General features: G+C 32.9%; 1 protein-coding gene across 1 annotated transcript in view; it reads right to left on the minus strand.

Annotated features, from left to right (window-relative positions):
* LOC118194486 (uncharacterized) overlaps positions 1-27,273 on the minus strand; it is a 100,987-nt gene extending 73,714 nt beyond the window's left edge. The window contains exon 1 of the mRNA XM_085818303.1: positions 27,122-27,273. Coding sequence (XP_085674429.1) covers positions 27,122-27,133 — 12 coding nt within the window. The 5' untranslated portion in view covers positions 27,134-27,273. The remainder of the gene's footprint in view (positions 1-27,121) is intronic.
* Between the last annotated feature and the right edge of the window lie 231 nt (positions 27,274-27,504).

Here is a 27,504-nt window from a genome sequence, read left to right on the forward strand (position 1 = left end):
ATTGGATCTGAAATTAATGAATCATATTTTCAAAGTTAAAAATCTAGAGTATTTAATAATAGATTACTCAAAAGTTTTAATCGATTTATATCTTCATACTTATGACTGAAAAATAGTCATCGATACATAGTGAAAACTAAAATATGGATAATCTTCCTTTTATCGTACTTTTGTCATTATCGCGAATTTTATAATTGAAATATAACAATGTACTTGGGTAATGTCTGAACTTGCAAAAATTCAGATATCTCCAATAGAGTAATATAAACAGATGATTCAGTTCATCGTTAGTTTAGATGTAAATTTCTAGTAAATATTCTGTCGCTTTGTAGGTTGTGATATTTTTAAATGCCTTCGATTTTTAAAAGCGTTATCACACATCAAAATATTTATAAAGCTCTTTAGTGCAATTTTTGTGCTTTCTTGCATGACTTAAAACGGCCGAGTACAACCAGTAGAGTTACCACGTAAAGTAGCGATTCTCAACCAGGGGGAATGCTGTCAGCTTTTTGTTTATCTGTTAAGTATGTAGTTTTAGTTTATGAACATAAAACTATTGTGATTCAAGTTTTTTCGCAATTATAACCATTTTCTCTACTTCCTCTTGTTTATTTTAATAATATTTCTTGTTTTATTTATTTTATAATATTTGTTTCTTATTTCTAATAATCGCATTAATCTACATACTTTCAAAATCGCGCCAATACCGTATACTAGGATTTTACCTGTATTTAAATTGATGCGTATGTATTTTTCGAGTTCTGGAAAAAGGGGGGGAGCGGGGAATGATTGTCGAGCAGTGGTGAAAGGGGTGCATGGGGCAAAAAAGGTTCGACTTACTTTTTTCTGGTCATTAACTACTAAAGAGTTTATAAAAGGTTAAATCAGGTGTTCCACAGAGATGGAGTTTTGGCGATTTTTGAAGACTGACAATGAAGAACGTTTTGCAGAAAGGAGATAAAGTCGCTTGTCTGTCAAGTGGTAAATTCGCTCGAAAACTATTCGAAACGAGTTGGTTACCTTAAACAGGACAATGTGGAATAACGCATAAAGTTTGTAGTGAACAGGTGGAATCTGCATGACACGCAATATTATGAGTCAGCTGTTATAATGAAAACAGCTATCCCCGATTTTAATTTCTTTTGCTCGCTTCGCATTTGATCTGTGGCTTACAGCTGAATGTTCTAATATAGCACATAGATACGGGGCTAGCTTTAGTGAAAAATGTAATAGTGAATGCACAAAAATTTAGTAGTTGCTAAAAAATAAGTTGGTTGTTCAGAACTGAAAATACGTCATATTTTGATCGAATGACGTACCTGATAATTTGCAGAATTGATGTATATTTTTCAAGTATTTTCACGTTGTTTGCTGCCAGTTATTCGCTTTAATTTTGAATACAATTTAACCGCATTTATTTATATTTCTGTTATTGGTAATCTGTTGTGTTTCTAATATACAACCATTTAGCCTTTTTATAAATTGTTAGTAAAATATTAAATATTAACATTTTTATGCATTAAAAATTTGTGTAACTTATCTAAATTATATTACTTGGTTATGAGTGCATTTTCTTTTTCAGTTTTATAAGTTGTTAACTTATAGCAAATAGAAAACATTAAATGTTTCACTATTTTGTTTTCTTTTTAGATATTTCAGTATAATTTGCATGTTTTTCATTTTATATCAAGGGTTCTCAGTTGTTTTAGGAAGGGGAATGAAGTCGGCCTTTTATTTACTTTTTAAGTATTTAAGTTTTGGTATTTGTGTATGTTTTTTTTCTTTTCTTGTTTAATTTACAAAACCTATTAAAAATTAATCTAAATTTAAATAAATGTATTTTTGGAGGTTTGGAAAGGAGAGAGGGAAGATCATTGTTGAAAGGGGTGCATGATACAAAATGGTTGAGAACCACTGTATTACATCAAACTCCAAAGAAATACATCGTTACTAGATTAAAATTTCAAATCAAGCACCTAATTTTATAACAGTAGGACAAGCATGGGTTTTCGCTTGTCGAACTTTTATCTAAATTAATTTTTCAGAAATTAAAAGCTGTTTTTTAAACTTTTCTATACAATACTGAAGCGTGAAGAAGATGTAATCCATATATTTTTTGTAGGCATATAGGCCTCGTGTCTTTGCCTCAATCAGTTGATTAACCGACTCCATATATATTGAGACTTCTCGTATACTGGCTGATTAAAGAAAATCTGTTTGTCTATATTATTACAACAAAAACAATGTGAATTTTTTATTATGTTCTGTCGGTAGGTCATCCAAATACTTGATACCTCTTCTCTTTGCCATAAAACTAAGCTAAACCAAATTTTGAAGTACCAGTGATTAGTGTTTTTTCTGGATATCCACTAACGAATTGGATAGCTTGCGAGCTGTTCCTCAAATTTTTATACAACAAGGTAAAAAACAAAAGTGTTATAGGGTTAAAAAATAAATATATAGTATTCTGATTACTTTAAGAATACCAGAGAAAAAGCATTTGTAAAAAAATTTCCATTGAATAAAAAAAGTTCATTGAATGCTTTGTAACATGCGGCTGTAGAAGTTGATAAGGCTTTGTAAATTTGAATTAAACCTCCGACTTTAGCTTAAATACAAGGATTTTATAGGCTATCTTCTTTTAGCCCAGCCAAAGTACGTACTGTAAACATCGTACGTACTGTAAACGTTTAATAACGTCACCAAAAATGACAAAGAACATAAATGTTATATTACATGTTTTTTCAAAGAAGGATGCACTTTTTATGAAATATTTCACCATATCAGAGGTGATATATTCCGTAATAAGCATTAGAATCGGTCTAATTGGTCTATCAGATTCTGGTTTTCAATTTAAAATCTGAATGCAAGAAGCAGATTGCTATTAGAGCTATTTATTATCTCAAGTACCAACGGAAGTGGAGTGGTTGATTTTAATTGAGGAAAAAGACTGCTGTCTGCCTCATCGAAGGAATGCTTTCATGGACTTTCCTAATGAAGAAACCTTGCTGGTGTTTACAAAGCACATTGGAGGAAAACTAATGCAGCTAACCCATTTGCCAAAAAACGAGTTCGGATCGGATCGGGACGAATTCCAATATTCAAGGGTCTCATTCTCTCGGTCATAAGCAGGGAGACTAATTTTTAAATCAGCTAACTTTTATTTACTCGAGAGTGGATACAAAGGGCAGTCATGTACTGCATTATAAAACCAGTGACGGCATAATAAATAAGCATTTAAAAAGTATGAAAATGTTGTCTTGACTAAACTTAGGGATGTAAAACGAGCGTCAAATTGGGGAAAAAAATAATAATAATAATAATAATAATAATAATAAATAAATAAATAAAATAAAGCATCGATTTGCTTTCGCTACGTTTTATCATTTTATTTTTAACTTCAGTATTCGACAAAATTTTCACAATGAAGTGTAAATCGCATGAAACAGCTATGTAATGAATTTTATTGCGTAAAATTTATCTCTAAAGGTGCATTTTTTCATTATATTCTTCCCCTCTTTAAGTCCGCTAAATACTGGTAGTTCGATTCCAGGCGAACGGGATGGCTGCTTGGTTTTCGTGGTTTTTTCCAAGTGTACAGTAAATGTGGGCTAGTTCCCCTCAAAAAATGTTCCATAATGGCATTCCTCCTCTTAGGTAGATAGCCTAAGCTCTTGCCATTGCCGTGTTCAAATAACCTAACCCCAAGATTTTAAAAGGATGCGTAAAACTGATACTATATAAATTTGCGGATTTTTTATACTCGCAATTTTAGTTCGAAATGGCTGTGTCTTTATGTTTTACCTGCATGTACAGTTATCTGGTGTGGTTTGGTTTATTTGAATACTGTTAAGCATCGAGGACTATCTGCTTAAGGGAAGAGTTGCCTTCGCTGAGGACTTTCTAAGGGAAACTGGCTGGTATACATATGGGAAAAACCACGAAAACGCCCATGCAGCCAGCCCGAGTGTAAAATTCGTTTATATTTATTTCGCTGACTAACAGGTGCTGAACAGGTTCGCATGCCGAACAGGTCTTTGATGTAAAACTTAATGAAGGCAATGGGAAAGGAGAGAAGTTTCATCTTTTTTTTTTTTTTTTTTTTTTTTTTTTAATAATGTTTCCTAAAATTCTTGAAGCCAAAATTAAAGAAGATATCTTTATCGATTTAGGAATTAAAAAGTAATTTTAAATTTAAGTTACTTTAAATAGGACTGAATCTATGCTTTTTTAAAAGTGTAGACTATTCAAAAGATAGAAAAGAAAATCACAAGAACAGTGAGTGAACACAGAATAGTGAACATTTAAAAACTGTATGGATCTGAAGTGTAGTAACATACCGTTTAAAATTCATTTTCTGAATTGTGGGCCTGAATTATTTTCTCTAAAACGTGAGAACCGTGAGTGATGAATGCAGAAAACGTTCCCTCACAGCGATTATAGACTGAAGCTCCAAAACTGAACTGTTTCAGTATTTGCCACAAAAAGGTCTTTTTTTTTTTTTTTTCTTGTTCTGAATTCTAAAAATGGTGGCAAAATAGAAGAAAAATCCCCTAGAATTTTTTTGAGTTTATTATAAGGGTTGATGCATGTAAAATAAGGGTACTTTTTTTGTTAAAAGTATGAAACTGGTACTCAAAAACAATGGACTATAAAATAATTTGGCAAGCGGAAACAATGGCACAACGTTTAGTAGTTTTGGATCTATATAATAAAAAATATATTTCGTTTCGTTATCTAGTAATAATATTTCCTTAGAGGACAATATTGCAGTAAATTTGAACATGAATGAATTTTATGTAGTAATTATTATTGTCAAAATGTATTAATTGAAACATTAATAACAACTCTCAGAATTAGGTTAATGTCCAAATAAATTTTCATTTTGAAGAGAGCAGAATATATACATTAATAGGATGATACTAATCTGCGCTAATGAGTTACTCAATCCGGGGGGTGGGCGGACATTTTTTCTTTCTTCTTCTTTTTTTTTTTTAATTAAGAAAATGTGCTTTACCGTTTAATTTAACACATAAAGGAAAGGTTTTGTTTTGATGAAGACTCGGCTACAAAAAGAAATACATTTCTCTGCTAAACAATGTAATAAAAAACTGTGAAAATCCATTGAAACAAAACGAGTATCTAGTTCCTCTATATTATAGTATCCAGTTTCCCAAAGCAAAATTTATTCTCGAATATATCTTTCTTCTTCTTCCCTTTACATTAATTCTAAGAATTATCTTGCAGGCGGTACAAAAGTAATGAGAGATTTGCTCATGTGTCTGTTTTACCGTTCGGCAGTTTGGATTAATGGCGATCTCATTGTCCATACTTACCCGACATTTTCCCCACTTTTCTTTTTAAATCGATTATTTTCATCGCAACTGCGTATCCTCTACTTATTTTTCGAAAGTTTGAATCATAATTTCTGCCCTTTGTCTTTCTAGCTGTTTTCTGTCTTTGTTCCTTTATTAAAAAACGAAATTATAATTACTTAATCCCGAACGCGCGTTTTCTTAATTGCTGTTTAACCACGAAGGTCACAGTATTTTACAACTTTTTGTTATTGTAATTCTACTTTAAAATATCTTTTCTTAGGCGACCTATATATTTTCTCGTTGTTCATACGAAGTAAGCTGACAGGTCGGGCGTTTCCGTAGGTAATTCGATTTCTCAAAGAAAAGTTGTCTTAAAAAAGAAAATTGGGTTCAAGGTGTGTTAAATGCAGTTCTTTTTTAAAAGCAATTCACACCATTTAGTTGAAAATTTGATTAATGCAATGTTAAGTGATTCAACTGATCGAAGTAAACGATAAGACTGTTTCTTAGACGGGTAACTTGAATAAGCTTTTCCCTTTTGTTTTTCTTTTTTCCTTTTCTTACAAATAATCAGGTTTGTGCGATTTGTTTTACTTATCGCAATAAATTTGTTTTAGCAAGTTTTTTTCATTAACTGTTTTAATTACGAAGAAGCATTCAAGGATTATCTTATCTAAAAAGAAAGGTGCCTTAATGACAGACTATGTAATACTGCGAGCAGCCAATTCTTTCAACCAATTATGTTTGAATTCATCTCCAACAAACTGCAGTTTGCAACTACAACCTCTTGGATACTTGTGGCCCTATTTTCAAAATGACAAGCATTTTTAAACCTTAAATTCGTAGTGTGACGTGTATTAGAAATGTGTATTAGAATGTGTATCTGATGTGTATTAGAAATATCCTGATAACGATGAATTGGTCACTTTTTTAATGCTGCCAAGAAGGCATTGTTTCTACTACGCGAATTGGGTGTCCTGACAAAATTATTGCTAATATATTAGCGAAACTTATTGAAAATTTCGTGCACAAGCGATTCAGAGTAAAAAGTACACATTTGCGTCTTGAAAAATTCTTTGTTATTATTATTAGAATAATAATAAAGGTGACTCAACGTGCCTTCTCCACGTGATATCAGCAGCTCTCGAACTCTCGTTAATTACCTTCATGTGACGTTAATTTATGAAAGAATGATATGTAGCAAGGCACCATCCTTGCGTTTTTGCCATTTTTAACAGCTTAATTTAAATATAGTTTTATGATTTTTTACTTTGAACTTTAAGGTTATTAATTAAAAAGGTAGGCTTATCGGCTTATCTTAATTAGTTTAGGTTAAACTCTTTCAAATGTTTAAGTAGAATCTAAATGCAGAGAGTAGATTGGAGTAGTTTTTATTTTTAGAATTTTTATATTTTACATTTTTAATTATTTAAAAACTTTCTTAAAGATGAAACTATTTTCAACATATTTGATTGTAATTTGAAATTTTCAGTTTCGAAATTTTTAGTTTTATATTTAGTCAATTTTTTTGACTTAGCTTGCAAGTAATAATTCTGGACTCATTCCTTGTGATAAAACAGTGTTATTTATTAAAATTTACTGTCATTCTTTGAAGCTCTCCCCCCCCTTTTTTTTAGCCCAAAGAAGTGTTAGCCAAGAAAGGTTATTAGTCTCGAAACGGCATTTTGTGGCGTTCCATTATAAACGGCAAATCACCTTTTAAATTGTTTTATCTAAATATTATCGGCCTGTATTATAGTTAAAGAAATTAAATAATGAATGAACGTATGTATGTTTCTCGCATTGGGAAAAAACGAGGGTACCTAAAGCCATCAAATTTTGAATAACATAATCCTCCATTCGAATATGGGAATCTGGAAGCCCAAATTTGGAATTTGTTTTATTATCTTTCATATTCTGTAAAACTTTGACAAAATTTTTATTAACAAACTCAACGATTTCGAAGTGAGCAATGGCAAAACTCTACGAAAAAAAAATTATCTCCAACGCGCGGGGTTCTAAAGATATGCTGTTTTTAAATATTTCGTAATATTGCTGTTGAATTTTATTTGGTTTATGTGCGAAGAACATAATATTTAGTAAGTAAAGGTAATACACAAAACGTTAAAATAGTCCATATGGGCGTAATATAAAATCTGAAAGCTTCAAGATTTTTTTTTTTTTTAATTCCTAAATACAGAGCGAATACGGATTTAAGGATTTTCTCAAATTAACGATTATTTATTTATTTTTTTTTTCTTTCCGCATGTTTCAACAAAATTTAAACAAAAATTTCTGTTTAACGTATCCAATGTAGTGAACCAGCAGAAAGATCCATATTATTACAATAATTTTTTTAAGGTTTCTCCTTAAAAATAATTTAATTTATTATTCTTCTGGAAACTACAAATAAGTCCTATTAGGTACAAATATGAATTTTTCTCTTTTGCAAGCCTGAGGAAAAAGAACTATGCCTTTAACTACGAAACTGTACAAGCAAACTATAAACTCTGAGATATAGGAATATAATTTAAATAAAATACAGGAAACAATTATGCCTGTATTGAACGATTGGGAAACGATTAAACAATAGTATTTAAACTTAATGATTTTTGTTGCGACTTTTATTAGATATCGTAGAAGGATATGACATGAAACACTATTAGTAGCTGATTTTAAGAAGGTAGTGTTTTTATTAAAAGCTGCATCACATGCAATTTATCCTTCCACTATCACAGAAAATTGTGAAAAAGGTTCTGTTGGAGAGGAATATGAAATTTTGTAGACTGAAGAATTTTCAGATCAAGTATCTCTCGACATTGATTTATTGACCTTTGCGTACAGTATAGTCTGTGACGAGCTCGGCTTGTGACGGGGGGGGTATATCTCATTTGAATTTTGGGGGCCCCTCATCTGGAGACACAGAATATGTTTACTATTTTTTAAAAAATTAATTGATGATTTGGAGTCCCTTAGAGCTCTTCGGTATTGCTGCTTACGCGACTTTGTGCTTGTGCTTCCGAGTGTGATATGAGACTGTAAAAGTTAATAAGCCGTATGCTGATTGTGAGAAGAAGCAGATATGTTTGTGGACTTGCCTTTAGAGACTAAAAAATGCTGTGAAGGAAGTATAGAACAGAAGATGGGGTGTTTAATTCTTTTGAAATTATTGTTAATGAAACATGCAGTGTTAAATTATCGAAACAAATACACTTGAATTTTGAGCTTTCAGTTTCATAGAATATTTTTTTAAAAATGCTATTATTGTACTGCTTATTTAAAATATCTTGCATTTATATATTTTGATGTCAAGGTCAGTTGGCATTTTATCCCGGTTATTTGGTAAAATTTTAAAAATGTTAAATTTGCACTATTAGTATCAATATAATCCTACAAGAATTTGAATTATTTTATAACAGAATGTCTTTGTTACACTGTGTGGGAAAACAGTTTTGTGGGGCATAATCTTTTTATGTGGAGAAACAACAGTGAATGAACATAGTCTGAAATTGAATCTCGGGTGAAAAAATTAATGAAACTGTCGCAAATAGTACAATAACTATGGATTAACTTTTTGATGAAGTAATGATTGCCAAAGCTTTTTGGTCAGCTAATTATGAAATTTGGAAAAAGAAAAGTTGTTTGAATAACAGAATACATTTTCAGCAAGCCAGGCACATCGGTACCAGTCGAAAGAGTATTCTCAATAATGAATGTCATACGGTCTGTAGAAAAGATAGACAGGCTGAATGAACTGCAAAAGCTTTACTAAGCTGCAAAATTAACAGTGAACTAAACTGCAGTGAATATTTAGATAGTGTTAAAGAATTTAAGTAAGTTCACACTAGTGATAAATACTAATAATTTCTTAATAATAAGGTATGTTCAGTTCAATTCAGTTATTAAAAATCTGTTGTTTTTTAAGAACTTTATTTAGCCTTTTTCTGTTGTGCATGTATTTTGAAAATTGTTCCTGTCTGAGTAAAAAATGTTCGGATTTGTGCAAAAATATTAGTTTAGTCTACGAAGAATATGATGACTTTACATCTTTTCTGTAAATTCACGAAAAACTGGTTAAATGCAGAGTCGTAAGATATATTTTATGAATGCTTTTCTTTTTCTTGCTCTGCACTTTTGTCAATAACAAGGGCCTGTTCTCAAGGTTGCACCTAAAAAACTCTCCCCCATTGCAAACAACCGGACCTACGGGTCGTCACGTCGGAATTCTACCCGGGAGGGTCGAATTTTTTATTCGGTGGCGTCAGTTCGCCTTGAGTGGACTGATCTAGATCTCCAGGTCCCTTTTTGAACCCCCTTTCATAAAAATGGAACACCGCGTTTGTCAAGACAAAGAAATTTTTCTTTCTTTGCGTGATAATTTCTTTTTTCAAATAGAGAACTAATTAACCGCTACTTTGGTAGGTTAATGGTGTTAATTGGAATTATATATAGCTCTATCTAACTTTTCTTTTCTTTTTTTTTTTTTTTACTTACGATCGACAGTGACAAGAAATAATGTAAGATCCCCATTATTTGAGCTTTTTTAGTGTTTTATATAACATAACACCTAAACGAGATTAAAACGGGAATAATGTTTGTAGTGAAGTTATAAAAGGACTAAGCAGATCTAGTATAAAATTTTAATTTATCAAAAAATTCCATTATAAGAATTGGATATATCGAAAACTTTTTTCAATGTGTAAACTGTGTTATATGACTTGTATATATAAATATATATTGGTTTTGAGGTATTAAATAATTAAATGGAAACTCCGGGATTAGAGATGGTTGGCCTTTGAAATATACTCAAAATGTCAATAAAACGGAAAAATCTAGTTGTATTTGAATACGAGCTTCTTAATATAATTTAACTTAAATTTTAATCTGTTATTAAGTTCTAATATAACTTCTACAGTTCAAATATTATTTAGAAAGTGTTTTTTTTTTGCAAATCTATATCATTCGGTATAGTATTGTAATATTTCGAATTATTCACAACAAATAAATTCTTTCAAGTGAGCAGTTTAATTTACTTTTATTCAGGGTGATTAAAAGTTATACACATCAAACTTTAAAAAAATTTCGTAAATTCCAAAATGGATATTAATGGCAAATTGCTTCGATGATGACACCCCTATTCTATTATAAGCAATATATTACTTGAAATTTCAGTTGCAGTTCATGATGATAGCTCTAAAATTGTTTGATGCTAAACGGAGATGAATTTTTCCCAAGCAGAACAAATTTGTATGATTGAGCATTACTTCGCAACGCATTTTTATGGAAAAAAAGTTGTTGAAGCGTTTAAGAACGTTCTCAAATGTTTTTGAGCCTAAGTAAGTACACTGGTGTGAAAAAATTAAGAACGAAGTCGAAAAATTAGCATATCAGCTGAACGAAGAGGCAGAGCGGACAGAAAGACCAATCAGGAGATTAAGTAAGGTGATGTACGGTAGCACATGCGCAGATATGCAGGTAGACGTAATGGGGGAGTGTCTGAGTAGTATAAAGCATGTTGTCGGTGTAAGATCAGTATTTCTGGCAAAGAGATTGCACGCCGTATAGCAGTTAAAATCACACCGAGTTGCTGCCTCAGAGAGAAATGGCGATAAATCAATCTGTTAGACGACATCTGGATGCTTTTACCCGAGGTCGAATCATTGGGAAGTTGGAGGAAGGCCGCAGTGTGACAAGTGTGGCTGCAGAGTTCGGAATTGCTCCGAACTCTGCAATCCGGGGGTTTAGTAGTGGTCGTCCACGAGGAAGCACACCCGCAGATGACCGGTATATTGCCTTACAGGCCAAAAGAAACAGGCGGCAGACAGCGGGAGAAATCGCTAGACACACGACACAGGCGACTGGACGACCGATATCGCGTTTTACCGTGGCCAGAAGACTGCACGGTGGTGGTCTGTTTGCACGACGCCCTGTACGGTGTGTACCTCTAACGCCTTATCTACTGTTGACTCAGGCGAACGCCTGGGAAGTACTGGCTAGGATCTGTACCTAGGCAGTCTCAACCACGGGGGTATACAAATTATCTTCACAGGACTAGAACCCGAGTATTGTACTCAGGTTGGTTCAGGCTTGGCAGGGACCGTACTGGTACTGTCGTGTCTGTTGCTTCGGCTGTGGTGGAGCTACATGGTACATTTGTCGACTGAGTTTCCGGGGGTTTGACCCCATTCAGTTTTCGTGGCGGGGACTGACAAAGCGGACAGAGCACCTTAATACAATGTGGTTTTGCCGATGGAGTGGTGCCCGGAGGCAAGGTGACAGCGTTTTAAAATTAGCAACGAAGCGTTCTGGCCAATGCTTAGTAAAAGCCGGACGGGGACTGCGGGGGTTGCGCCCGCGAGAACGAGGTCCCACGGGTGTTGGATATTTCAAAGTCTTAATGGGTCCCGTATAATGAGGACCTCGGTGGGAGGTCCTTCACCCGGTGTGTTTGTGTGTCCATCGGAGAAGGCGTTCTCTGTGGTGCCGGGAACACCGGAATTGGAGAGACAATGAATGGGGACGAGTACTCTTTACAGATGAGAGCAGATTCAGTCTGAGTAGCGATTCTCATCGCATACTCATCTGGAGGGAGCGGGGAAGCCGCAATCATCCCTCGAACATCATTGAAAGGGACAGGTATGGAGGTGGCGGTGTTCTCGTTTGGGGAGGCATCATGCTTGGTAGTCGTACAGACCTTCACATCTTCGACAATGTCCCGTGTCATCGCACAGTAGCTGCCGAACAGCTCTTAGAGAGTGAGGATATTGAACGTATGGATTGGCTGGCACGATCTCCGGATCTCAATCCCATCGAGCATGTATGCGATTTTCTAGGGAGACGGTTGGCAGCTCGTACCTTACCACCAGTAACGATTCCGGAGCTTCGATTGGCGCTGCAGGACGAATGGGGCAGCAATGCCTCAACAACTCATTGACACCCTCATTCTCAGCATGGGCAGACGCTGTGAAACCTGCCTAGCAGTCAGGGGAGATCATATCCCCTATTAAAGACCGGATGTTTCTTGCTGGATACCCATCACAGGGATGTTTCGGCCTTCAATCGCATTGCGCTCCATGCTACTTTTTCAATAAAGCTTCTTTTTATCCCTCTGCTTTCTCTTTCTCTTTTACTCTTTTACATGAGTATTGCTTACAATACTCATGTCCTTTCGTATTGGGGATCTTACGGTATTAAATATGTTGATTTGGAAAGCTTTTGTACAAAGTTATATTGAAAAAACCGTCTCGTCCTTAATTTTTGTCGCAACTACACTTAGTGTTTAAGAGTGTCGAAATTTCATCTAGATAGAAACAGAACAGGCAGTATATTAAAACAAGAAAATAAATTATTTTCACGTGGAGAAAACGTCGGTGATTTCTTAATAAATATTCGCGACTTAGTGGTTGCGCAATGCTACATGAAAAATTAAAAAAAGATAATCTTCTTTTTAAATCGCAGCTGACTCAGCGTATTGCCATTTAACATCACGTTCTGAGAACATTTTGGCCCAGCAGCGGCCGACCAGTAAACACGCTAAACACTAGTAGTTCCGATCGAGACGGACGTGTTGGGGTTTTTCCCATGTATAACACACACGAGCCGATTTTAACTTTGAAAGTCTTCCACAAAGACGTCCCTTCCCTTAAGCAGATATCCCTTGTGTGCTTTCCTATAATTTAATGCCCACAAGCGGCCGAGCGGTAAAGTCGCTGAACGCTAGTAGTTCGGTCCGAGGTTCGAATCCCGCGAATGGCCCGGCTGCATGGGCGTTTTCGTGGTTTCCCCATGAGCCAGTTTCCCTTAGAAAGTCCTCCACGAAGGCATACATCCCCTTAGTCAGATAGCCCTAATGTGCTTTGCCATAATTAAATAAACCAAACAATCTGGGACCATTGGCGGCTTCTCTCTCCTAATTTCGGGATATTGCTTTAAGTGAGAAATATTTTTTACTTTTTTTCAACACTATGAGAAATTTCTTATCTGGAAATATTTTTTCCCCTCTTGCATCTGATTTTTTAACACTTTGGGGAAAGTTTAATATTCAACAAAACATTGAATGATTATAAAGAAAACAGAATATTAAAATAATCCATAACTTTATATAATCTACCAATTAAAGTAATAAAATATCATAACCTACCAATACAAGCAATAAAATAATACATTATATTTATGAAGTAATACATAAAGTCTATTAAGTCAGGAAAATTAGTTCATAAATTTTAATGAGTTCATGCCACTTATGGTTAGCTGTAGTTGTAACTTTAACCATTAAATGACTTTGCCTTAAAGCCGCTGAACGTAAAAGACAATGAACTGAGAGACTCCTATTGTATTCTTTTCTTGTATTCGGTGCTATATTTTCTATGTCTTCTTATAGAAATGAGAGGGAAAAGGGGGCCTTTAGAGGGAACTGCGGTCGAATGATTAAGAACGTGAGAGACTTTTTTTCCGTGATTCGCCCGATAATTATTTCACAAATTCTGCATTGTGTTCGAATGTACTAGTTGTTATTGTATTTAACGACAATGCATCTTCGTGGATAGAACCCTAACAATCTAAAATGCGGTCTAATGTGGCGGCAATAACCTGAGAAACTGTTATACAGAAAACACAGCGGAACCTTAGGTTTTAAATACCGTATAACGAGGAAAGTTAATTGCACGAAAGCATCAGCTTTTTTTGAATGAGCCTGTGAAATAGGAAGAAAGTTTGCTTCTATGGGTATTCATTCATCTTGGCTGCTTTGTTGCTATATTTCCTAAGAATACACATCTTCTAAAAATAAATAAATTTTGATACAAAAAATCGATTGATTAGAAGCACATTTTAAATCTTAAAATGAAATGTAATCTCATTTTCAACTTTATTCAAGAAAAGTCATTTGATAAGGAATTTTGGTATGAAAATTTACCTCTGTTCAAAGATGTGAGATTGATTTAAATCGGTATTTATTTATTTATTTATTTATTTATTTTCGAAAATAGTACATAGTAAGTTTGTAGAGTCATTAGCTTATTTCGGAAGCAGGAGATGTGAAAAATGAGTAACGTCCTCGCCGGGAATCGAACCACGAACCTCTGGGATACGCGCCCAGCGTGCTGAGCACTACACTACGAAGACATGCTAAGAAAGCGGGAGAAATACCTTATAAGATAATATTAATAATCGATTGGATATTAATTTATAATAAAATTTTCTGCTTTATGATGCTTTATATGTTTCACATTTCTGTTTCATTTTTGAAACAGATACTCCTTCTCTTCTCAATTACAAATTTCACTATAATTTTCTTGCAAAAACTCTTCTTTTTAACTCTTGCGCATCTCATTTCCGTTGATCGTAAAGCAGTAGATGAAGGAAAGATTAATATTACATAAAATTCGATTCTGTTCTAAATCATTTTGGTTTTTCTTATTGCTATTTCTTAAAGAAAAACTAATGTTTTCAAAAGTTAATTTGAAATAGAGAAGTCGTTTGTCGTTTTTTTAGGAGCACATCTGAAGCCTTAGAATGAAAATTAATCTCACTTCCAATCGTATAACCCAATTTAATCTGAAAATTAAAATAAACAACTGCAATTCAGAAAGTATTGCAGCATCACTATTTTTAAAATATCAGAAATATTCTAATTGTGCAAAAGCGTTTGCTTGCTTTCGTAATGTTTGAAGGGGCCCACCAGCGGCCGAGCGGTAAAGTCGCTGAACACTGGTAGTTCGGTCCGAGGTTCGAATCCCGCGAACGGGCTGGCTGCATGGGCGTTTTCGTGGTTTTCCCCATGTGTAACGTGTATACGAGCCAGTTTCCCTTAGAAAGTCCTCCACGAAAGGCATCCCTCCCCTTAGGCAGATAGCCCTCGTGTGCTTTGCCATAATTAAATACACCAACACCAACGTAATGTTTGAAGAAGTTTTAAAAACGTTTTAAAGTTTAATACTTATATCGCTCTTCCAACTTTTGTTTTATTTAGTCCAAATAAATGTTTCAAAGAGGAAAAAAAAATAAAAATTTAAAAGCTTTCAGATTTTTAACGTTTTGTGTGTTACCTTTATTTATGAAATATCATGCTCTTCGCACTTAGACCATAAAATTTAATTCAACAGAAATATCGCAAATAATTTTTAAAAATGAGCATGTCTTTAGAATTTCCGATACACAGTCTCGCGCGCTGGAGATTATATATATATATATACATATATATATATATATATATATATTTTTCATACAGTGTTAGCCAAGTGTTGCCATTACTCGCTTTGAAATCGCTAAGTTTGTTTATCAGAAATTCGTTAAAGTTACAAAATATGAAATTGATAATAAAAAAATTTCCAAATTCCAAATTAGAGTTTCCAAATTTAGTGGTGGATTACGTTATTCAAAATTTGATGGCTCTAGGTACCGTTGTTTTATCTCAATGCGAGAAAGATGTATACATTAATGCAGGTTCTTCATTATTTAATTTCTTTAAATATAACACAGGGCGATAATAGTATTTTATGGCGATAATTTGGAAAGTAAAACGGACATTTAAAATTTTCGACGCAAAATACCGAAACGAAGTAGCCCTTTGGGCTAAAAAAGATTGCATTTTTTATTCGGCTGTAATTTTTTCCTGCAAAAGGAAACTTCTTTTTCTTTGAAGTTTTATCACAAAAAATTATAAGATACAGAACGGGGATAAAAGCTTTTCGGTGTTTTAATGTACAAAATAAAAGATCAATCGATATTGATAAATCCTATCTTGTACAAAGTCTTATTTTATTGAACTCGTAAACATTTTTTTGGAACATTCAATTTTAAACTAGGCCAAGCGCAATCGAACCCTTTCCGGTTTAACTTTCTAAACACGTTTCCTTCGGTTGCAATTATTAGAAGTGGCCTCCACAAAGCTATTGGATCAGATCTCGTCGATTTCACCTCAATCACCAAATTAGCATCCACATTTTTTTCCAGGCAGGTACAGAATGCGAAACAGAAAAATACGTTAAGATACCGTTGACCACAGAAGAAAATAAAAATCCAAATACTACGATGAAGGTGAACAACCTAGTTGTTCTAATGGCATCTTGACCCTCTCTCTCTGTTTGAAAGTGGACTATAAAAAGGGAATAGAGAGAAATTTTAAGTGTCGATAAAACACGTTGCTGTTCATCCTACAACGCCCCGAAGTCAAATTCTTGACAGCTGTAATGGAAAAGGGGGAGGGATATTTAGAAGATTTTTTGAGGGGAAGCTGAACTAGGTCAGACAGTGGACGAACTCTGGAGACAGGCCAGTTACTTATGTTCTTTTTCTTTTTAATGCTGTTTCTCTCTTTATTTTCCTTCTCCCTGATAAAATGCTCCGTGCGGAAGTTCCAGTCGCGCAATGCATCCTGTTTCTTCTACGCATACTGGGGGGGGGGGGGGTTGTCGGGAAACTTTTGTGTGCGTAAATTATTCCATCGAGCGCGTAGAAACAGTAGCATAATTTTTATTTTCGCGTGTGAGAATGAAATGATTGCATGCTTGCATATCAATATATATTTTAATTGGACCTTTTTCGGTGCAACCCAAAGTTTCTCCAAAGCAATTGAATATATTATTTAAATTTTATTGGCGACACTTATGACTCTTTCTCTGGATCTACTAATTAAAAGCAATTGTTTCAAATTACGAAATTGATATGTGTATTCTGCTGTTGGTTTGAAAAATACAACCAATTTAAAATAAGTACTACCGACCTACTGTTTTCATGGATTTCTTAAATAAGTTTTATTTATAACCATTAAGTAAAATTTCAAGTATTAGGAAGGGAAGCACATGTTTCGTAAAGAATCATGCTTTCAAAACCAAATCAAATAAGCTGTTCATGTATAATAAGCGCATAATTTATGCTGCGATTTCGAATATTACGCTTTCACTTTTTAAAACCACCTGCAAAAAATGTAATCCTGGAACAATGCACATAGCTACGAAACTGTGATTGTTAAGTCAGTGTCTCTGCCTAGGAGTAAGCCAGTTTGTAGAGACTATTAGATTTTTTCGGTGCCGGTACTAAGAGAAAATACGCTTTGCCTACTAAGTAGGTATTCGAATCATGGATCTCTCAGTTGCCAGCTGAACGTGTTTATACCATAGAGAACGCAACAATTCCTTACAAAACAGACTTCCTTGGCAAGACAGAATTGTAAAAGCCGCTTAGATTTATCATCTGAGCACCGCATATTTGGTTTTACCTCGACACTAATTTTAGTTCCCTTTCAAAATGCTTTGCTCTTCGAATTCGGATTCTGAAATATGAAAGCCGGCTCCTTTAACAACGATATCTCGAAAAACTAATCGCAAGAAAACGCAAAAATTAATTATGTCTGTTTATTTTTGTTGCTTTAGGGCTTTCTTACAGCACTGTTTGTGAATTTTTTCCTCCTAAAAAAGGTGAAAGATTATGGTTATTACTAGATGAAAGCTTTGTGTTACTGACGGCAAATATTCCTTCTACTTTCGAAGCCGACAACTTACAACACAAATAAATTTTTAAAGGTATCCTACGAAGGTAAAAAAAAATAATACTAAAGGGGGGGGGGAATTGAATGTTGTAACAAGGATTATGATCAAAATTTCGAAAGTATAGATTTAAAAAAAAATGAAACCCTACTTTATTGCTTTAACGTTGGATTTTATTTTATTGATTTATCTAGCTTATTTAAAAATTATTGATGTACAGCCAAATCATCGTGATCAGAAATTAATATATCATACAAATAAAACAAATTATACAATAATGCTACTCTAAAGAAGATTTTCTAAAAAGCAATTTCATAGAATTAATTTCAGTTACAAATTTTAGTTACTAGTATGATTTTTTAAATTTTATTTCCATTATATCAATAAAATTTCAGAAATTTTTGATTCTAGGCAATAAATTTAATTCCACTAGAAACTACGATTTTTACACACGAGGATGTCAGAAAGTCTTTTTGATTTTACAGAAAAAGTTTATCCGTTTACCGTCACTCCCGAAAGATTAGTTATTCAACAATTTGCGATTATGTATTTCTTCAAATGATGGAACTGTTATTCAAAACACTCGTGAGCAAAATGATTGTCTGGATTCATAACTTGTGAATCAACATGGATTCAGTCTTTTAAAGAGGAGCGACTTGTATTTCAGGTTACAGTCTAAAACCTGAAAAATCAGTTTATAATTTTTTATTTAAAAATATGAACAAGTTACTTATATAAAATCAAACGTATATAAGATATATAAGTAATTAAAGTAAAGAGAACAAACGATAAAAGACCTATGTGGTCAAAAACATTGCGCATTGAGCTGCAAAATTTAGAAAAAAGTTAAAAGAAAATTCCTAGTTCGTACGCCAAAAAGTTGCTCAGATACTGTGGTTCCGTGAAAATATTAACACAAGTAAAATAAAGTGCAATGAAATGTGTAATAAAGATTAAATAAACAATATAAACACTTGATTATTTACAAATACTAATTGAAAGCAATATGCTAATCAAAGTAAGGCATATTTTAAACATTAGAATTAAAGTGTGACAAATGACTTAACCTTTTGAGGCCGGGGCTTTGGTAGCAGTAAAAGCTACCAAAGGACGAGGAATCTTAAACCGAATGCTTTCCCCCTTTAAGAAATCACCTCCTATTTGCAAGAACGACTCTTGTATGTAGTTTAATGGATTCTCAGAGGGGTGCATCTATGTCGCAAAAGGAAGCCCTTTGAAAGAGATAAGTGGTTAAAACTCCAGGGACGTTAAATTTGACATTGGATGGCATTGGAAGACATTGGACATGACATTGGAAATGGGGGAAAAAGACATGGCCACTAAAGTGGACAACCCCGTCTTTTCAAAGAGAGGACTCTATGGCCACTATAATGGCCATGCCGTCTTCAAAAGGTTAAGCTAAAATACATAAACAAAGAAGCGGTAAAAAGGGTAGATTAGCCCAATTCGAATCTCATTATGGCTCCTCAGGGGAAATTTTTAATGATTTTCGAATCCAGCTAACTCCATATCGCGTTTCGCCGAAGCAGGCAATTGAAACTGTATACGAAACACTTTTTATAAATTAATTGAAAACTTCGCCATATACTTTAGTCTCAATTAATATATATTAACATAAGCATGAATACCGCATTTCTTGGTGTATTAGTATAATATATATTAACATAAGCATTAATACCATATTTCCTGGTGTATTTTTCCCACCTAGATTTTTAGCACCAGGTTCTAAAAATTAAATAAATAAATAAATAAATAATCCGCGTAATTTTCCCATTTTTCAGGGACAAGCTTCTCTGAATTTAAAGATGGATTAGTTCACGCCGTGACTGTTTTCCTTATAAGGTTATATATCCTCGTTGGTCGCCCTTACCAACGAAAACAAACCCTCGCAAATTATCTGGGAAGATCACGTTGAAGCTATCTCTTCTAACTGCTGAAATTTTTGGCAGCTTAATACAAGAACCGAGCAATCACAGCGAAGCAAACACGAACTGACATTTAGTCTGCGATTTCGCCGAGTCAGCTATACATTCATCTTATCTAGTTATTTATTTATAATTTGAGGCCTATGGATTAGCAAAGACAACAGTAGGAACAAGCGGAAATTCAGCGAAGTAAGTAGAAATGAAGATATCTTATTAGATAATGTGATGTTAATATTACTATGCATTCATATTGGAATATAGGTTTCTTTTAAAGATAGTTGATTGTGATAGTTTTCTATAGTTTATCCATGACTACTTTTCATTTGTAACGTTCTTACTATAACCACGTTCTTCGAAAATTAAATTATTCGTATTATTTTTCCTCTCGATTTTTGGACGGTAAAATTAATAAAAAAAAGGAGGAGGGGAGAATACTCCGTGCCGCTTAATTAACCGTGGTATAACGGTAGCACACTCGGCGCGTATTCGAAAGGTCCAGGTTCCAGTCTCGGCGATGGCACTGCGCATTTTTCACGTCTTCTTGCTTCAGAATAATCTAATGACTGTACAAGATAAAAATATAATAATGTGAAAGAAGTCGTAAAAATTTCGTATTTAAAGAAATCGTTATTAGTTCTCTTATTCTAAACTACTATAATATGAGTATTGTATTTTAGCCTGAAGATATTAACAGGTTAATGCATCGATTAAAAGATATATTATTGTATTCTGAAATTTTAAAGCAATCTAAACTTGAAGTGATTCATAAAGAATGAAATAAAATATTATAAATTGATTTAATTCGTTATTAATTAATAATTAGTAATAGCTTTATTATTCACTTTATAGTAAAGTTATTAGGAATGAATAATAATCAGTGTAAACTAGAATCGTTAAACACTATCGATTAAAACAGTATAAGTGTCGAATGTTTTCTTAATAAATGTAAAAATTACGAATTTTATTGCAATTCTGAATGCAAAAACATATGTAAAGAAATCTATTAAATTAAATTTATGGATAAATAGATAAAAAATTATAATGTGTTCCTACAAAATGCATGAATTCTGTTCATTTTTAAAGAAATGATTTTTGTAGGAAAATAAATTTTTCTAACATCACAGGTAATAAAATAGCTACATTACATTTTGTTTCTTGTCACTATAGTGAGCTGAGTATTATAAATGACGAAAATATTCATATTTTGGCAATGTCAGATTTAAAAAAATGAATTTTGGACAAAAAATGAAATCTAACTTTTAATGCGGTGTCTCATTTCCTATACTTATAATTGGGGAAGTTTCATGCTCGTTACGAAAAAGTAAAAATACAAGAAGTTTGACTCCCGTCTGACAAAAATTGACTGCGATATATAATTTCAGAATTTAAAATTTTTGATGTTATTTTCTTTCAACTTGCCTTGAGAAGTCGGTTAATTAAGTTACAATGATTCGAGGAAGTGCAGCAAAAAATGTGTAATTTAATATGCCGAACGAGGAAGTCATGTAGTGTCTGCAGATTGCTAGACCATTTTAATTGCATCTGCTCCAAATATAGCTCTCAAATAGCTATATTAATACGAGAGATATGATTAAAAAATTAGCATTCTACTAAGCACATTTTATATCTACTTGGAAGATTAGGCAGGCATTTAATTTAATTACAACACGAAAGAAGTCCAATAGAACACATCTAAGCAACATTTCAAATGATGTCCTGAACCAACAAAAGCAGTTTTAATACTGTGCTTATTCATTAATGCACAGACATGTGGTTTGTGGTCGTGATGCCATTGTTATCGCTTGTTAAGTTCTTCATTTTGATTCAGCGTTTATAATGTAACGCAGTGTAAAGTTGTAATCTCTTTGTTGCTGTAAAGAAACATTGGAAACAGGGGTTTGTATGCAAAGGAGCTATTTAAAAACAAACATCTTCGGTCGTCGCCTCGGAAGCTCATACAAAGGGCTATTGTTTGCAGAGGAAGATTGCCGTATGGAAATTATCATTTTAAATGTTGGTAATGCCATCCGCATCTTACAAACGGAAGATCCATATCCTACTAAGGATGGTTTTAGATAAATTAATTGTTGTCTATCGAACAGTGATTGTCATGAAATGTTAAAGGAGAAAAACCAATGGCTTTTAGGGATTTAATTTTGCAACGCTAGAGAAGTTATAAAGTATTTCTCCCGCCTTCTTAGCATGCCTTCATGGTGTAGTGGTCTGCAAGCTGGGCGCGTATTCCAGAGGTCCGTAGTTCGATTCCCGGCGAAGGCGTTGCTCATTTTTCATCTCTCCGGCTTACCGACTGGCTAACTTTCAAAAGGGATGTCTCAAAATTTCTAGCAGACCCTAGACATCTGACAACAATCGAAAAAATCGATAAATATATAAGAGAAGTTACCACTAGTCTCCACGAGATCTATCAAAGAACGGTTCTCTCACATAACTCGAAACCATCACATAACCACGAGCCATTTTAAGCTTTTCAAAGATACGCACTGCGTATGCTCCTTCATTGCAAGCTGGTGTTCCCATCTCTATTATTAAATAATGGAGAGTTTGTATATGTGTATGTAGGTTGCACTCACTGTGAAAAATCGACAGTACCTAGAGCCACGAAATTTTAAACACACATAGTTTTCCGAAGTTTGCAACTGAAAGTCTGAATTTTGAATTTTTTTACTCCATATTTTGTACGAGTTTAACATACACTATTTAAGTTCCGGGAATTATCCTCCTTTACTCATTGCAAGTAGCGAAAGTTAGGGGTCATAATTAGCAATGGGATGTGCATTAAAAAAAATAAAATAATAATAAAAAAAACATTAAAGCTTTAAGTTGTGAAAGAGATGGCAAAATGCCTCCTTAAAATAATGCTAATTGTTATTCCTTAGAAAAGTTATAAACCAAAACAGCATTTTTTTCTAAAAGGGCTTTATTTTGCAGAATTTGAATTTTGTAGAGCTCTGTTTCCGCATCACATCCTGATATGGGAGAGGTGCAAAGTAAGGCTGGACGGATTTTTAAAAATGTTGTCAAGTATGATGCCTAGATTGTTCCCGGTGTATTTCTTCAAATTAATTTTTTGATTAGCAAACTCGGTGATTTAAAAGCGAGCAATGGAAACACTTCTCGAAGTCAGGGCTGGTGCCAGAGCCAGTGCAACCGGTGAGGCCGCACGGGGCGGCAGAATTTATGAGTGGCAAAAATTTTAGAATTTAGAACAGCAAAATTTAGGGATGGTAAAATTTTTAGAATTTAAATGAAGAACTGGGTAAAATTTTAAAATTTAGAGAGGGACTGGGCAGCAGAATTAAGGATCCACAGTGCTTGCACCGGGCAACCAAAATACCTAGCGCTGGTGCTGCTCGAAATAAAATATTTTTACCTTCACCGCGCCAGATTGTTGCCATTCGGCAATATATAAGATATTTATCATTCACTTTTAATCAACTAACTTAGTCCATTTAAATCCAGTGTCTTGCCATTATCTTGCTTAAATGTCTTGCCATTGTCTGAAATAAAATACTTTTACCTTTCACACTTTAATTTTTCGGCAAAGATATTAAACTTTGAGATTTAACTGGTTTGTTACTGATAACAAATCAAGCGATTTAAAAGTTATAAACTCACTTCTTAATAATATTTTTTCTACTTTTCATCTGATTTATTTAAATCAATACTTAATATGCATTTAAATCATCAGATGTCCAATTGGAAATATTAAATATTTGTATGAAATCACAGTTATTGGATTCATTAAAATCACTACATGTTTTTTCTTTTCATAGTTACTATATTCGAATAATGTCGAAGCAGGAACTTTACGCTGCTCCATTTGAATCAGTTGTTCGAATTCTAATTTTTTTTAGAGAATGAAAAATTTAAAACATTAGAGCTATGGATTATTTCCAGTCTGTAAACAAAACTTAGCAAGATTAACAATATGTATGCAGTAATGGACTTGAGTTATCTGCATTAACTCATTGTGTAGAATGTGGTATCAAAATCGGTAAATTGAAGCATAATTGCAACGCAAATAAAATTATTCTTGTTTATAAATATGAATTGAAATATAATAGTTTACTTTCATTATAACAACTTAACATTAACTTGTAGTGTAACAAAGATACTCTAATTCCTCTGTATTTCAATATAACATAACCTTGATATTGCATATTGTGAGTATAACACTCCCATATTATAGTATAAATGATCTCTGGAATGCATAAGTTTGTATAATGAAGATATTTTAAGCATTTTAAACTTCATCTTCCGAGAAAATTGATTTTCAGAAGCTAAATTCATTAAATTTTTATATTATTAAGCTTCTAAGTCAGATGTAACTGCTTGTTTTTCCTAACTTCACATTTTTCTGTTGAAGCCGAGTCTGATTAAGAGTACACAAATAATTAGTCTTGAATTAAGTTAAACATTAGAAGTAAAACGCCAAACGAATGTGTATAAGTAATTTATGTCGCTTGTTTTAACGGCATCCGAACAATAAAGAATGAGGAATGTTAATGTAAAATCTCTTAAACTAATAATTTATTACTGTAATTATTAATCTATTAATTTAATTATTAATAATTTATTACTTTAATTCTTTTACACAAAGTATAGTTTATTTTAAAGTTCGCTTATATTGGTTCTTTTTGTTTAACTGTTGGACTTCTCTTATTTTATAAACTTAAATTTTATCCACATTAAAATATCAAAGTGTTTTTTATTTAATTAGCATGAAAATTGACGTGAAATTCTGCAAAATTTGAATCAGTTGTATAGGTTACAGCGAAAATAAATTAAGTTGAAATGTTAAAATTAAATGTAGCGTAGGAAGGAAAGAAGATCGTTCAGCTTAAAAAAATGGCTGTAAGTAAAGATGATTTCTTCAAGTAGATAATTAATTTGCATTGACTCAGCGGCAAAATGTTAGTTGCAAGAATTGTAAAACATAGTGAAAATCAAATATATCAACACCCATAATCAAGTAATGATTTTCGTTTAACTCAGTTCATACTACATACTAATATTTTTGGGCCCGCTGCGTTACGTGACGCTACCATGCTATTTATCGCCCAAACGATCTGCAAGTTTTCCTAATACACAAGACATATAATATGTGTCCTATAATCCCTAGCCCATAAACAATTCTCAGAGATTTGCAGTTCGCCAAAACATAAATTCTTTAATTTATCTTTCAAATTTAATCAATCTATAAATGTTTAAAAACAGCGATTTAAAAAAGTGAACGCCATTCTTAATAAGTCAAATCTGCATCATATTTACAACATATCTAATTCATATAATTTAAGATACATTTATTTTAGAATCTATGTTTTGCAAAGAAGCCAAATTTTTTAATTAGTTAGGCATGCTGCGGTGGGTTTTGCTAAGAAAACGTAAAAGAATTAACAAGAAGAAACTCTCTGCTGAAAACAAATTCAGTTTTATAAACTTATATAAATTAAAAACGGAAAATAAGCTTTTAATAGCATACACAAATGAAGTTATTTGTTAGCTCGAAGGGGCAAATTGTCCAGAAGGGTTGTTAATTTCGTTTTGGCATTTTGCGTCTTCCACTATAAAACGGCGTTTCACTTTTCAAATTGTTTTCATAAAATATTAGAGCCCTGCATTACATTTAAAGAAATTAGGTAATCGAGTATCTGTATGAATGGTATTTATGTTTCTCACATCGTGAAAAAACAACGGTACTTAGAGAGATCAAATTTTGAATAACGTAGTCCTCCTCTCGAATATGGGCATCTGGAAGCTCAAATTTGGAATTTGTTTTATTATCTATTTCAAATTTTGTAAATTTTTAACCGAATTTTTGATTAACAAACTCAATGATTTCAAATGAGCAATGGCAACTCTGTACGGGGGGAGGGGGGCAAATTATCTCCGGCGCGCGAGGCTGTGTATCGGAAATTTTAACGATATGCTCGTTTTAAATATTTTGTGATATTGCTGTTGAATTGAATTCTTATATATTTTTTTATATATAGTTTAAGTGCGAAGAACGTAATATTTAATAAATAATGGTAACACAAAAAACATTAAAAAAACGTCCCTTTGGGCGTAATATAAAACCTGAAAGCTTTCAGATTTTTTTTTTTTTTTACTTTATTTTTTTAATTTAAAAAGAATGAAAAAAGAAAAGAAATGTATTGTCAGTTTATGGTAAATTAGTACTAAAGTGAAATATTATACGGCCGATCAAAATGCCACCCATAAAAGTTATCTCTCATTTAGAAGTTTGTTAATTTCAAATCATCTGATTCAGCTTAAAAATGATTTTTATAAACAGAGGAAACAAAAATGTTGATTAATCTTGAAACTCCTATTTTTTTGTAAAATTTATTCCCTAAGTAACACAAAAATTTATTGAAGTGACTAACGTTTCACCTATATTATTGAAAGATGAATAATAAGTACATAAGTATGCGTGTATGTTCGTCGTATTATGGGAAAACGAGGGCATCTACAGCTATCAAATTTTTAACAAACGTAGTTTATTACCACCGGAATATGGGCACTTTGAAAACGGAACTTTTCGTGTTTTTATACGAATTTAAAGAACTCTGGATTAAAAACTCAGAGATTTAAAAGCATTTTTTGGGGCACTTTGCAAAGCTTAAGATATTTATTTACATTTCAAATTTAATTAGAAAATTTAGCGATATTAAAGAATTGCGTTGCCACTGGGCAAAATTCAGTATAATGTCTTTCGAATTGAATCAATAAACTCATCTATTTAAAAGAAATGTGTTGCCACTTCACGAATTAAAATATTATGATCTTCTACGCGGTAGTGTGTTGTCGTTTCGCAAAGCATAAAATAATATTAAATTTATTAATCGAAAAATTAAGCGGTTTAAAAACAATAAATGGAGGTTCATTCATATATTATTAATTACTAGCTGGACCCATGAAATTACATTAGCTAGATTCATTAAAATCATTATATATTTTTTTCTTTTTTATGATAACTATGTTAGTCAGTTGGCCGCACAAATGGCTGGTAATCAAAATAAGTAAGTTATTTATAAAAACATGAAGAAGTTGGAAGGCTATATTTTAATGAAATATGCATGACTGTAGTTTATATAATAGAAAATACCGAGTTTCAATCCTGCATGAGAGGAAAAAATTTAAAAAATAAATTAAAAAAATTTAAAAATTCAATGTTAATTTTCATGTAACACATTCGATGAGAAATATTAATATAGAAATGGTGCATTAAAGTTATGTTTAAAAATAAAATGTATAAAGGAAGTATTTCAAAAAATAATAAACTCGAAAAATTGGATATCAGAAACTTAAAATTACACGTTTAAGACATGATATTAGCATTAAAACTTACTATGCGATGCATCTTGAGATAGAAAAATCAAAAATCCCGAATGTAGTCGAGCGATCTGGATTAATTGCGTCCACCTTGATGGTAAGGTAATGGTTTGAAAGAAAGGTGCTTCCTCTAATCCTTCTTTATAGAGAGATACCTGAATCGCCTCTTGAATCTTCCGCGGCTATCTAAAGCTTTGCGCGTGGGTTACCATCTTGGCAGTTTTATCTTTATTTAGGCGATGGGTAATGATAGTAGTATGTGTATACATTTCATAACAGTTTTAAATTTTAGATATTTGGAATATGAAATTAAGTGTGACGTTGAGAATAATTTTAAATAAAATGCAAATTACTTAATGACAATTTCTTTATCATTTTAAGTTTTTTTCCGATGAATGT

Source organism: Stegodyphus dumicola, chromosome 6, assembly GCF_044657685.1.
Source record: "Stegodyphus dumicola isolate Sdum_Otavi_A_Nest chromosome 6, ASM4465768v1".
NCBI classification, from domain to species: Eukaryota; Metazoa; Arthropoda; class Arachnida; order Araneae; family Eresidae; genus Stegodyphus; species Stegodyphus dumicola.